This window comes from Echiichthys vipera (assembly GCF_963691815.1).
Source record: "Echiichthys vipera genome assembly, chromosome: 14".
Taxonomy (NCBI): domain Eukaryota; kingdom Metazoa; phylum Chordata; class Actinopteri; order Perciformes; family Trachinidae; genus Echiichthys; species Echiichthys vipera.
This window is the reverse complement of record NC_139839.1, coordinates 13,015,576-13,030,266: the sequence shown is the minus strand read 5'-3', so window position 1 is coordinate 13,030,266 and position 14,691 is coordinate 13,015,576. Positions and strand designations below refer to the sequence as shown.

General features: G+C 39.6%; 1 protein-coding gene across 1 annotated transcript in view; it reads right to left on the bottom strand.

Annotated features, from left to right (window-relative positions):
- Positions 1-12,762, bottom strand: part of pds5b (PDS5 cohesin associated factor B) — a 36,947-nt gene extending 24,185 nt beyond the window's left edge. The window contains exons 1-3 of the mRNA XM_083926624.1: positions 12,704-12,762; positions 573-700; positions 27-230 (exon numbers count right to left, since the gene is read on the bottom strand). Coding sequence (XP_083782750.1) covers positions 27-230; positions 573-680 — 312 coding nt within the window. The 5' untranslated portion in view covers positions 681-700; positions 12,704-12,762. The remainder of the gene's footprint in view (positions 1-26; positions 231-572; positions 701-12,703) is intronic.
- Between the last annotated feature and the right edge of the window lie 1,929 nt (positions 12,763-14,691).

Genomic DNA, 14,691 nt, shown 5'->3' with positions numbered 1-14,691 from the left:
AGTGATGTCATTTTGCAGCATCGTACCTTGAGTTTATCTGGTGAGGTGTAGGGCGCCTCTGGGGCGTAAATCCTGAATATGTCTGCCAGACAGCAGGCCACCAGCAGACGCACGTCCTTGTCTGGGTGTTTGAGGAAGAAGTCTGAGGCCAGATGGAGGGCTAGGTTTAGGTACAGCTCCTTCTCTTCCTCGGAGTCCTGGTCCATGTCCATGAAGGTCTTCACGACCATCTAGAAGAAGGGTTGGGGGGGTGGGATTAGTGGTTAAATAGGTAAGTGAGTCTTCTACTGACTCAAGTGTTTAATCAGTCAAAGACAATGAGATATAAAGTCCATCCATAGGATTCAGTGTGCGACACCATGAAAAGTTAAAAATCAAACTTCAGATAATAGATTTCAGCAATAATTGATAAATAAATTCTGGTGAATTACACCTATACTGACACTTTAAAGCACCCTGTTTGTTGTAAAAAACAAAACAAAACAAACATTGTTATGTGACAATATTATATTGAAAAGCCTAACAATCCCCCCCTTGATCAGTGCAACCACTGAGGAAAAGTATTCACTGACCTTGAGCCTGCGGACCATTTCTTCTTTGGAGATTTTGTCAGAGATCTCCTTAACCCCCGGGGGGTAGGTCACCTTCCCATCTGTGACTCGAGCTTTAGAGTGAGCCATTCTCTTTAGCTCTTCACTGCCTGAGGAAAGACAGAGTGGTGTTTGTAATAAATTAGACAGTTCACAGAAAGAGGGACAAAAATCCTAAAACCTTGAAGAACTGAATCTTGAAAAAAAGGCCCATTGTTAACCAGCCCGTTTGGATCCCAAGGAAAATCTTTTAATATTTCAAAGCTTCCAAAAAAGTCTGCTATTGACTTGTGAAATATTCAACAGAGTAATAGCTTCTAAAAGCTGACTCAGGGATGAAATGACTGCATTCAGGGACCAAGCTGACTTTTCACCGCAAGCTGCTGCCACCATTGTGTTCCACATTTCGTTACCACAACCACTGGCCTGTCAAGGATTACACCCAATTCATGTTTAGGGCATTCACATGACGCGGATGTGCTTTGACTTTCAATTTAGGACACTGCTCATGGCCAGATAGTTTATTATGTGGAATAAGAGTGTTTTATCAAAAAAACATTTTCTTTTTTTGATAATGTTTAAACATGTACTTCCCTGGGGAGAGAGAGAGCCTGATGAGTGTGGACAGAAATGTAGACGTGATACAAAACCTTTTTCTGATCATGAAACAGATTTTTACTGTAGGCTTCAATCCTTTGGTTTATCAGTTAAGTGTATAAAACTACACTTCAGACAGAGTGACGGTTGCCGACTCGTATGAACGGGTCCAGCATGGATTGAAAGCAGTTGCTCCACATTGCATTCATTGCTGTCACTGTGCTGCATTTTTATAAATGATAATGATATGATAATCTTGTCTCGGGTCACATCTCAGGCGCGTCAACTCTCCTTCCTTCTCCCTGTGCGGCCCGTCACAACAGAACGTTACCAGCGGAAACACTGCCAGATCGGCCATGCTGCACTTTACACTGCCATTTGGCAACACCACCTGGGATTTTGACGTAATTTTACCTCCTGCATCTTACCTACGTCAGACGAACCGATGCCTGACTCATACTTCATAAATATACACAAGTTTAAATGCATATTATTTTATACTTTATACTGGAGCCTCATAAATTATCTACAGTATTTAATATAGCAGTCAGTGCATTAATTACAGTACCAAGGTTAAAACTTAAAAGCCAATCATTTTCCAGGAGTAAGCGGGAAGTAAGCTTGTTGAACAGAATTGGATGTTTTGCGATCAATACATTTAAAGACTACAATCTAAAAAAAAAGCCAAATATCACTATTAACCAAAACAAATCGTTCCTCCAGCCTCATGTCTCTATTCACGCCACAATTTACAGGACTGTTGTGACTCAAAATTGATCATGTAGCCACTTATCATCTACCTTTCTTTTGAATACTCACAATGTAGACATTTTACACATGGTGAACAAGATAAGAGAACACTTTATTGTCTGTTTGCACAGAAATGTTTCTTGCATCAAAAGCTCCAACGATAATACAATTACACATGAAGACAAGAGACAAAATCAATAAAGACAAACAACAACGATGAAAAATAAATATAATGGGGGGTCCAGCCCTGCAAGAGTGTTCATAAATAATCTGGGGGTAATATAAACATAAAGTTAACTGAATTAATTAAATAAACTGTCCAACCCTTGACTTGTCTGTTGTGAAAAGAAACACAGTATAAAGCCACTCTACAGCCGTGTTTTTGCCTTCCATTTACCTACACACTACAGCGCTATTACACGAACCACTGGTATGACCCCCAACATGTGGACAGGAGGATATGGGGATCGAGCACCCAACCCTGTGTTCAGTGAACATCTAAGTTGTCTCCCAGTCAAACTAGTTTGAATAATATTATATCAATATTTCAAGAAAGGCTTCAACAAACAGCAATAATTGTCCATTTTCCAATTATTTTCTTGATTAAAAGATCAAATCTTTGGTTTCCAAATGTCAAAAAACTGCAACTATATTAATAATAATTTCTATAAACATTTAATAAAAATATCTCTGAATTAAGTTGGTCAGATTTAATAATTATAATAATAAATAAAAATACAGTTGGCTCTGGGAAACATTTCATAGACTAAATAATTAGTGTTTTATTTCAGTCATCATTGTCCATATTACAAAATCGACCACAAACTCAACATCATCAGTGTTGAAATCACATGATAAGAAATCAATACATTAAAGCCAATGGAAATGACTGTGCTGTACATCTGGAGTCATAAACAGAAACCACGTTGACAAAGCGTCAAACGTTGAGTAACTTATAGGTGATATGTGCTGCAGGTGTTTCCACAGGAGATTGGTTAGCTGACGAGTTAAGCGCCCAAGTCCCCAAAACTGAACGGTTAGTTGGTCTTTGCCGTTCTGATGAAGGTGTCTCACACAGAAAGACTGTTTTGAGCATGTGCCATTTACAAATCAGGGATTTGGACACCTCTTGTCAGGAAAACATGTAGAAAGAATGTGTTCAAATGCATTTATAAAAAACGGAAAATTAAAAACAGCTCTCGAAAAATTCCAACCTCAATCTTTATTGGATGGTATAATTGTTTTACATGGATAATAGCATACAATTACTCTGCATCTCACTTTTCCAGATTGTTAACCTGGGCCCTGTTTCAGAAAGCAGGATTAGTAAAAACTCTTGAGTTTGTTAAAGGGAAATTTCTGTATTTTAACCTGGGCTCTATTTCACCATGTATTTCGTGGACTAACGGCAACCTTTTAAAAAAATGTGTCCAGTATTGAGTGACCCCCAAGAACCGGGCTGCAATGTAATTGAACAGGGCAACTACGTCCTGTCACTATAGTTCTAGAAAAGGTGCTTGTTTTTGCCACTGACAGGCTCAGATTGTTTTTATAAGTGTCTGACTGGTTTTCTCAGGGGGTTGCCTGGAGTCTCCCTCAGAGATAGGGTGAGAAGTTCAGCCATCCGTGAGGAACTCGGAGTAGAGCCGCTGCTCCTTTGCGTTGAAAGGAGCCAGTTGAAGTGGTTCGGTTCATGTAAGGATGCCCCCTGGGCGCCTCCCTAGGGAGGTGTACCAGGCACGTCCAGCTGGAAGGAGGCCTCTGGGAACACCAGGTGGAGTGATTATATCTCCACACTGGCCTGGGAACGCCTCATGATCCCCCAGTTAGAGCTGGTTAATGTGGCCCGGGAAAGGGAAGTTTGGGGTCCCCTGCTAAAGCTGCTGCACCCGCGACCCGACCCCGGATAAGCGGTTGAAGATGAGATGAGATGCTGATGTTATAGTTCTAAAATCTCATTCTGAAATCTCGCAAGAGGACATGTTGCTGGAACTTGTGTGGAACTGGAGTGAGAGGATTGCCTACAGAAAAGAGTTTGTTGGGAAGTGGAGCTTTGTGTTATCTAGAAGATTTTTTAATCAATCAGCTCTGCAGTTTGACAGGGACACTGCTGCCAGCCAAAGAGTAGAAGAAGTCTAACCAAAGCACATTTTCCTGAAGAAAAACGTTGCTGCCGACAGAGCGGAGGTAAGCTTATTCTATTGTTGACCTGCATCAGTATTAGAGATAAACCGATCAGATATCGGATGAATGAGGCTGATCAAGCATTCTGATCCATTTCTTTTATATTAATATCACACACAGCAATACAGTTACAGTGATCTAGTCACTTAAAATCTTCTGTTTATTTTGCATTTTTGTTGTTTTAAGTTGATTGAGTCATTGTCTGTTGGTTTCAGGCAGCTGCTATATTTTATATTACGTTTTACAATATCTGTTTCCATTGCACTTTACATGTACACTTTGTTATTTGTTAATAAATAATATTAAGTACATTTATATCTGTGTTAACTTGTTAACAAGGCTAAATGTTTATGTCAAGCTTGATGCCTTCCCTCACATTAGGGCTGACTTTTACCCAAGTATCATATTCAAAGTTTGTTTGTTTATGAATAATTGAATATATTCAAATATTTATTAATAATAGTTTGACCATTATATATTTTTAGTAAGACCTTATGACACAACTGTTTTTAATTAAAAGTCCAGGCCTATTAAGTGTCATGCATTGTGCGCGATGGTCACTCTTTTCAGTCTTTGGTCACCCACTCCTGACACACATTGTATTTCTCACGCGGAAAAACAATGTATAATATGCTACAGCTCCCAAAAAGTCTCTGGTTCGCTCTCTTTGCTCTCACTATGGAACCAGCAGGAATCAAGAGCTGTCACTGACCAGCCAATCAAAAAAAGAACGGGGGTTACAAAACCGGTAGCAAATCAGAAACAACAAACAAACCAAAAAAAAGCATAGTTAGCCTGGTGTTATTCACGTCATCTAGGAGCTCTGAGCATCTCTTTGAGCACAGAGTAAATCATCTCCTGTTTTAATGTTACACTACAACAAATTTACAACTTGACTGCTGCCCAGATAATTAGGATCAGTTTTTCGATACCGAGTGAAACACCCCCATTCCTGATCGTTACTGACTGACGCTAACGGCACCTACAGGAGCCCAGATGGACAATAATAGCCTTGCTAATGAGCTTGCGATTCACAACTTTACCAGGCGTGGAAAAGCATCTGCATCTGATTTAAAAACGTTTAAAAGCAAACATATTTACTAAAAATAATGTCCATAACAGGTTAGAATATTAAGGGCTGCCTAATATTCATTCATGTATCATTATGTTTTTTAATATTTGAATTATATGTCTTCAACACGTTCGATCACATTGCAGCCCGGTTTGTTGCGGCCATGCTACAGCGCTCGCAATCAATACTAATAAATAAAATTGTTGGCAACAGTCACTTGCACAGAAATGCATGGGAATTTAGGGTCCCTTTAATCCTGAGATGAGGGAAACTCTGGAGTTTCAGTTCCAGAGAGCAACCTGGGTAACCTAACCTAAACTCTGGTAAAGGGCGCACTCACACTGTCCATCCGTACCATGCCCCGTGCTTTAGGGTACTTAATGGAAAACAGTGAATAAGATTTATCGCGTTAACTTATGGACACTTTTCCCACCTTTTACTCAGGCTCTTTTTTTATTTTAACCTGTTGACAAGGTGAATTGTAGTATCTGAGCTCCATTGATCAAGGCTTTTTATGTTCAGGTTCAATGTACTTATTTCAATGAATCTTAGACAATTTACAACCTCCAGGTCTGAGAAATTAAGCCAACACTAAAGTGACAAATGCTGCATCGAGCGGCCACTTGAGGCTGGCTCCAAAATAGAGCAAATCCACATAGAGCCCCACGTTAAAATAAACATTTTTACAGCCTCTTACAAAAATCAGTTTTGGTCTCTATAGCAGGGCTCGACAGTAAAGGGGCCTTAACATGACAAGCTTTTAGCGCTGGGCTCACGTGAGGTTGGGGGCAGACACCCAGTCAACGGCTAAATCAATGTTAGTATCTAGCTGTTAAGTCGTGGCGTAACGCCCTTTCAAAATATAATTTCTGGGTCCAAGCTGGTCCAAGCCACGCAGTAGTGCCGTGGTCCCTGTTGTTTGAACAGATTTGAGTTTTAAAAATACAACTTAATTGTCATTTTACCTCTTTCTTATGGATGAAAAAGGTGTCTGTCGTTAGAGGTGATCGTTTTTGTTCACAACGAAGCGTTTGGACCCAGACATCGTATTTAACAGTCGGATTATAACAGCCGATTCACAAACATGGTGTGACTGCTTAAAAACTACCAAGCATTACGTTTTCTTCCGAGATCGTGATAAGACTTTAATGTAACGTTGAAAAGCTTGGAAAACTCAGACACACAAGTTTTTCCTCCATCTTTCTAACCAGCTTAATGTTACTCTCTGGTCGCCTAGGAAACATAAAAGTCATACTCAAAGTTTCTATCTCATTGGTTGCGCTTTTGAAAGGTCAGCTGCAACTAGGTCAAAGTCAACTGATTTGAACTTTGAGCGCAGCGGCAGAGAGGCAAATCTGAGCTGTGCGAGCCGCTATCTTGGGCGCTACGGCCTCCTCCATCGGAAATTAATGGAACCGCCGGAGCATCGCATTTTTACCGGGTATCATGTGCTGGGGCCTTAACAGTTACCAAGATGCCAGTGGCAAATTTTAAGTTAGCGATGAGCCCTGCTGTAATAGCTAATTTCACTATTCATGACAACTCAACCGGTTCAATCATATTAAGGCTTAAAGTTCTGCATAATTAAGGGCATAGCTACTTTAAGTGGCAGGTGGCTGCCGTTACAAGAAGGTAACGGTAGCTGCTAACTTCCTGTATGATCTGCTACGGTCACAACACCTTGGCAAAATGCATGACATTGTGTCTGTTTGACGTATCCCAAAGGACAGATGGGCAGAAAGTCATGACAAATGAAAATCCAGATATTGGACAGAGTCTAATCCATAGTCCTTTCCCAGATTTCTGTCTTTAGTTCAGAATTACGGTGCAAAAACATCACTCGCCACAAGGTGAATTCTGTCACCCCCTGGTCTGAAATACTACTTTCTTTAACATGTAAAGTATAAGAGTAGTCTGAAGTGTGGTATGCACTGGTATTTGCAGCTTCTGGGCATAATAGTACGTTTTTTCTTCTGTGCTCCACTATCTCATTCCACAAAAACCACCTCTCCCAGGGGGCTCAACAAAACAAGCAACATACTGTTACTAAATGGGTTAAATGAATGGACATGACTTTTCTTCAGTCTCATTTGTGACTTCTCGTGATTTGTGTTGCTTTATCACTGAAGGACAATTGATTATTTTGAAGCAGTCTGGGTAAACATCTTCCGTCTGACAAAAGCCCTTGCTGGGTTTGATATAAGGGCTGCAACCGCAATACTGAGTTTTGATTAACAACAAAACAATTTTCTTCAACTGTACTTGAGCTTTTATAAAAACACACTCGGCAGACAAATGCAAGTAGGGCCAAGCGCAAACACACACACACACACACTGGACACTGGCAGGCGGCCAAATTGTTTGATTCTGACCTTCTTTTCCACCCCACAGCTGCTGCCAAATTTGAGTTCATCTCTCTCTTGCTCTACCACCCAGATACACACAGGGATATGACTGGCAGCCAATCGGAGTAGAGTATTCTTCGACCTGGGGGGGTCTGTCTGGGTATCATCCAACAGGGAATATTTCACTTTGAATAAGAAGCAGCAGTAAACCATCACACACAGGCAACACTGAACCTCTTTAACATGAGTTGCTGCTATCCCCCTCAGTGAAGGTTTTCCATGTGTCTGCTGCTTCTGCTCTCTCCACTTTACCCCTTTAACGCAGCTGCCAGCAGAAACATGAAGACTCAGAGCAGCTCTCCTAACCTAATCTGAACCCTGACAGACCTCTTTTGTTTTAACCCTGTGGGTGATCACAGAGAAGAGAGTGACTGTCAGCAAACAGAGGGAGGACTGGACACCAGCTGGTTATAAGGGTGAACTCAATGACCTCCACATGGGCACTCACACAAACACACAGTGAGGGAAACCGGCTGAATAGGGTTGCACTAGCAAAAAGTTTAGTTTTCCCCAAATTAAACGAAAAAGACATTTTCTGAACGGAGCATGTCTCTAAACCAGATCTAAACCAGTGAGGGCCAGCCAGAAACAACAACAAAGCAGAGAAGGAGGGATTGAAATCAGTCCAAAGGTTATGAGAATGAGACATGGTCGTAGTAAATCTGCAAAGAACACATACGAGATGGCATCTACATAGAGACAACACTGCTAAATCACATGGCACACATTTCCCCTCCTTGAAACAAACTGGAGACTATCATTGTGATTTTTTTGTAGGGCTACTGTAGCTGTTTATGCCTACTGTGCATCGGTTGGCCAATATTATCGGCCAGTATTAGCATTTTTTACATGTATCGGTATCGGCTGATGCGGGCTTCTGTGTTCGGCGATAGTTTTTTACAGCATTATTCACAGACAGGCGTCCACAGGCAGCGCCGTGTTGCTGGAGACGCTGCAGGTCACTTGCAGACTGTGCAGAGCCCCTCCCCCACTAGTAGAGTGCTGAAAGTCTGCTCTTCAAGACAACTCTTAGTTTTAAACTTTCAAAGCATCTTTGAACTGTTTAATTTAGCTGAAATAGCGCCCTACACTTTGAAAGTGGAAACACGAATGCAAAATGCATGCTTTGTATGTGTTTTGCTTGAAACTATAGCTAAGCTAGTTTGTCCAAATGTAAACACGAATACCGAATGCCTTGTCTATAAAACTGCTGCCATTATGTCTCTATGTATTTATACTGTAGCTGTTACAAACACTGGTCATAGGATTAAGTAATGCCAACTTTGTTCTGTGGTTCCGTGCAGTGTTGTAGGAGTTTTATTTGGCGACCATCTGGCTGGAGGTTTGGAAGTGTGTTTATTTTTCTCTCCCTCTCTCCTTACTCTGAGCAGGGCGGAGTTCCCTTGCCATCACAGTGATATCATAGAGCAACCTGAGCGCAAGCCCTGCTCAAGAAGAGCTTTAAAGATGAGACATATGTTTTATGCGTAGTTGAATATTAATTTGTGTTAACATTTACCATGTAGCAGTTAAGATAAGTGCACCATGGTGGCCTATCTAGAGTATGCTTTAGAGCCCTAAGCAAACGTTAGCGTTAGCAATCTAGTTCAATGGTTGCTACGTTTTTCAGAAGCGTGTGTATGTGCATCTCACTCACTGGGGGACACGCATCGCAGCATATATGAGGGTGCTGCACTGACTGAAGGAGAGCTTTTAAAACTTTGATAAATCAGGGTTTCCCGCAGCACTAATTTCACTGTAACAACACAACGACAGGTCCAAGTGTCTTAGAAATGGATAAACACGTCTATTCCCTATACATTTTTCACCATAGACTCCTGTTATTGTATTATTCAAATGCTTTTATTGTGAAGCAGCAAAATCAGGAAATGGGCTTCACCTGCAGTCACTTGACATGTAAACTAAAACAGCCGGCAAAGCTGAACACATTAATATATATATATATTTTTTAAGATTCTTTTTTGGTGTTTTCATGCCTTTAATTGATAGTGAAAGGAAACAGGGGTGAGAGAGGGGGTGAGATGCAGCAAAGGGCCACAGGTGGGAATCGAACCCGGGCCGCTGCTTTGAGGACTTTAGCCTTAACCCTTTACTTGTTCTAACTCACCTGTTGTTAATATTTCTCCGTATCGGCCAAAAAAACGGCATCGGCCCTGAAAAATACATATCGGTCGATCCCTAGATGATAGCAACCGTTTATTCACTCAAAGTAGCCTATATGGTGAATAATAAATAATAAGCCTGGTTAATGCTCCACAACTTGGAGTTTTATATAATGTTATGTGTGAATGCCTTCGACTGATAAACATACCAAAAAAAATACAAGCAGTTAGCATTAGTTTGCTTTAAACTCACTCTATATTTCTGTTATTGATTAGTCAGACGGGCTACAGTGGCTAGTCTATCCAATGCCATGTTAGCCAAGGCAAGCTCTATTATTGACTTTGGGTACGTTGACAAGGCATGGATATATAATAATATTTTACTGTTTGTCACTGATAGTGACCATTTCAAGCTGCACAAAAGTTTTGTGCCGGTGGAACACAAGCAGCATACAACTCATGCGATCGGTACATGCCACTGTAATGAGCGATAAGCCGTCAGGGGACTGGTTTATTCCACTGTACTAGCATACCTCTCCAGGGATCGGCTTTTGCCACTATGCCATAGTGGCATACCATAAGCTACTTTTGCTGAAGCCCGCATTAGATCTAGAAAGGGGACAAACTAATGACCAAACAACTAAATTTAGCCTAACTCCAGTCAGAACTGCTACAAAGCTGTTCCTGGTAAAACATTGACCCATGTGGGTTTTTCACTGACTGTCCTATCAGATTTACAAAACATGCCCCAGTGTCCAATATTTTATAAATAACTCCTCCTGTCTTTGGGGTTTTCTACAACTGTGACTTGCTCACACAGCCCTTTATTGTTTGCTATTTTTATATCTGTGCGCACGAGACCAGGTGTGCCGTTTTCAACCATGCCGAAATCTGGTAACGTTAAATGTATCAACTACGGAGCTCATTAACCAATAACTTAAATAATTCACGTGACGAGATGATGTCTTTGCAATAAAAGAAAGAGAGTCATGCTGAAATAAAATTAAGCATTGGAACAGCCACCGTATTAAGTGAATTAAGATATTATAAATTAGTTTGTTTCATCTAATTATTTTATTTCATTCCAAAATATAAAGCCTCAAATTAAACAAAAGTAACAATCAAGTTAGCAACAAAAGATCTTACGTTGACTGAAAAGGTGTAGGGCTTATTATGCCTAACCTTCTTACATTTAGAGTATTGCATATTTTAACTCAAGGCACTCAGTCAAAAGAAAAATAGTCACAAACAAACAAAAAACATTGAAAATACATAAATAAATATTAAATGCGACAGGAGATGCACCGATCCGATATCGGCTCCGACGTTAACTAATTAGCTGGATCGGAAATGGGATGAATGAAGCCGATTCTGACCGAGTCATTTCTTTTTTATTAATATCATACACAGCAATAAAGTTACAGCAATCTAGTCACTTCAATTCTATGTTCGCAACACTGGTTAGGGTTTTATATTACATTTTAAAATACCTGTTAGCAGTAAACTTTACATGGAAGTGTTATTTATTTTTGCTGCTAATTTACACTTTGTTATTTATTAATAGCAAAGTACATTTATATCTGTGTTAATTTGTTACCTGTTTTAAACAAGGCTAAATATTTACGTCAAGCCTGATGCCTCCACTAACATGGCACGGTTCATTCATTCAACAGGAGATTTGGATCAGTATTGGATCGGAAAAAAATGGATCGGTGCATCTCTAGCCACAGGTTTGCTTCTTTGCTGTATTCCCTGTTCTTTACCATATATTTCTATTTTTTTTTGAACTTGTGAATTGAGTCACACCATTTTAGTTCCTCCTCAAGATTATTCCATAAATTCACACCTTATACTGCCACACATCTATTTTTTTGTATTAGATCTTTTTTTAAATTCCCGTTTCCTCTGAGTTACTTAGGTCTCCCTCTAGATTCAAACTGGTCCTGTAGTTATTCTGGGAGTAAATGATGATACGCTTTAAATATGACTTTTGCTTGATATTACTATTCTGAATTGATGTGAATTAAACATAAGATAGTTAACATTTACGGATAAAGAAAGAACCATGTTATGAACAGGTGCTTATAGCAGGGTTCCTACACCTTTTCCAAAGTCAAATTCAAGCACTTCAAGGTGCATTTTCATGCTTTTCCAGCACCTTACAGCTGTGCTTAACTACATCTTTGTATACAGTACACAGTTTCTTCAGTGTAATTATTATTGCGCACATTACATTAGATGTTAATGTCCAATGAACAACCAACCAAACCAACTCGACAGAAATATAGCCCAGAAATGTCAGAAAAAGCTGTTATCATTCTCAATATTTTTCTCTGTGTTATATCATATATTATAATCATACATTTCAGGCAACTTTATTCAAAAATCCAAGCACTTTTCAAACACCACACTAAATTTCAAGTATTTTCAAGGATTTCCAGCACCCGTACAAACCCTGTTATTGTTATGGTACAGGAGCATGTCAAGGCCAGGGACTATAGTGGAGCCAGACTGCCTTGTTTCCGTAGTGTTGACCGAGGCTAATCTAGTTAGCTCCCGTTAGCTCGCGTCGCCGAGCTAACGTTAGCAGCAGCAATCTCAGTGACAGTAACGCTGCACCGAACAAAACATCCCGGCTAACTACCGTTATATCGTTGTAAATATTGCCACCTCAATCATACAGCACAAGTCGAGGCATTGTTTGCTCACGCCGCTAGGACACTGAGCCTAATAGTATTTCACTAGCTAACCATTTTAGCGCCGCAGGACCAGGTCACACTAGCGCTGTGAGTCGGGACACGGCATCCGAGGACAGGGGCGAGCAAGGCGGGCTGCGCCTCCGCCTTTTCAGCGCTGGAAACATTGGCTACTCCGCGGATACATCCCGGGGTTATTACTACTTGTTATTCGCAGCATCAGCGCCTGAAAATATTCCCACGTTTCAATTAGAAAAACATTCGCTTATTTGTTGCATTTTCTTACCTGTTAACGGTGAATTGTGATCAATCGTGTCCTCCTTCTGCAGCTCTCTTCCCCCTCCTAGCTCCAAAATGGCGCCAATATGTGTAGATTCAGTGCCCGTGGGTAGAAAGCATCCATGGGTGTGTAGCGCCACCTATAGAGCACAGGGTGTATGTAGGCCTTCACGTTGTGCCCGTTTTTACCAGCTCACTTTAAATGTGAAGGATTACAATTTCATATTTTAAGATTAGTGAATATCCAAATACATATTTTACTTATTGGACAGCAGCTACAGCGTATCAGACAGTGTTTTATGTGATTATTTTTGTTATAATAATTAGTTTATTTGATATAGAACCTTTTACAGACAGTCACAGTGTTTCACATGATACAATTGTTGAGATAAGACCCAAACAGTAAAACGAGCATGTAAAAAATAAATACCAATGGAAACAAAATGAAATAAATTAAACACACAATTACAAACACGAGACAAAAACCAGTTCAAACAAGTGAGTTTTTGTATTTTACTGTCACGTAACCTTTTTATTTGTATTTTTTTTTCAGTATTTAGCTATTTTAAACTGTTAACTGTTTTTATTGTGTACATAGGCTATTATTATTACTATTATTATTATATTTTGTATTTTGCATGTTATTGATACTTTTGTTATTTGCAATATCCTCTTTTGTTGCCTTAACACTGTAAATTTCACTACTGTGGGACTAATAAAGGAATATCTTATCTTATCTTACCCAGAAAGATAATATTAACATGAAAAAAACCCTACAGAGAATGGACATTTTGTTATAGAGAGAGAATAGGCCGCGATAGTTTGTTGTTTCATAGCACGTAAAGTTGGTTGTAACTTATTACCAGTTTGATATCTTAAACATACAGAATAGTCTCATAAAATATTAGTTGCTATTATTCAGCGATGCAGTCTGATCGTTGTAGTTCCAACTAACTAAACTTTGTTATTCATGTGAAAATATACAACAGTTTCAAGTAAAACAGACAGAGAAATAAGGACATAATGTACAGAGGACATACTAAACAAGAACATCTCGCATCCCAAAGCGCTATTCGCTCAAAACCTCAGTATTCCGACAGCACCTGAACGCACCAACAGACTGTGCTTTTCTTTTTCTATGAAAGTGATTTCATAAATGAGACAGGGTCGCAATAAACATCTCATTAGGGTGACATTCATGTTTTTTTCCGAGTTAACTATATTTGCGATCCATTTAGCTGCATCTCAACGTTGCTATTCAAATTCTAAAGGTTTCCCTCCTTCTTAAAGGCTATCTTATCTAGTCAGTGCGCCTGCCTCTATTCATGCAGCCTGTTCACAGATGCAGCTATAGAGGCTTTCATTTCCCCTCTTTTCCTTGTCCTGCAAACCTATTCATTCATCATATGACACTCTTCCATGTGAGAACATCTGCTCCTCTTGTAGACCTGCAATAGAAGCCACCTCAAAGGTCTTTCTGGTTTGCAGAACATCAAGCAGCTGCTTGCTTTGTCTGTTTCGGCCACTATGAGCTATAGGGGGAGCTCTAATATAATTTTTCAGATTTGCAAACCTCATGTAGGCTACTACATTCAATTAGAAATACATTCAAAGTAAATCCGAGGTGTGGAAGATTATTTTTGAAGACATACATTGTTAAGACACACTGGCTCAGTTTTCAGCAGTGAACTTTTACTGTTGAACGAGAGCAATAAGAGTGGATTTAATATACTTTCAGGCTGAACCAGCGGACACTGCATTTAAATAACACAGACTTTAATTATGGAGATTGATAAATAAATACATTAATATATACATATAAATACATGAATAAATAAAAAAGCAGTTATATAAAGGAATAAATAAATGTATAAAGAAATAAGCGGTTGAAGATGAATGAATGAATAAATGTTTTGCATTTTTGTTCACCTATATTTATTTACTTCTGTATTTCCGTGTCCATTTGTTAATGAGGTAGGAGATCCCATTTATTTA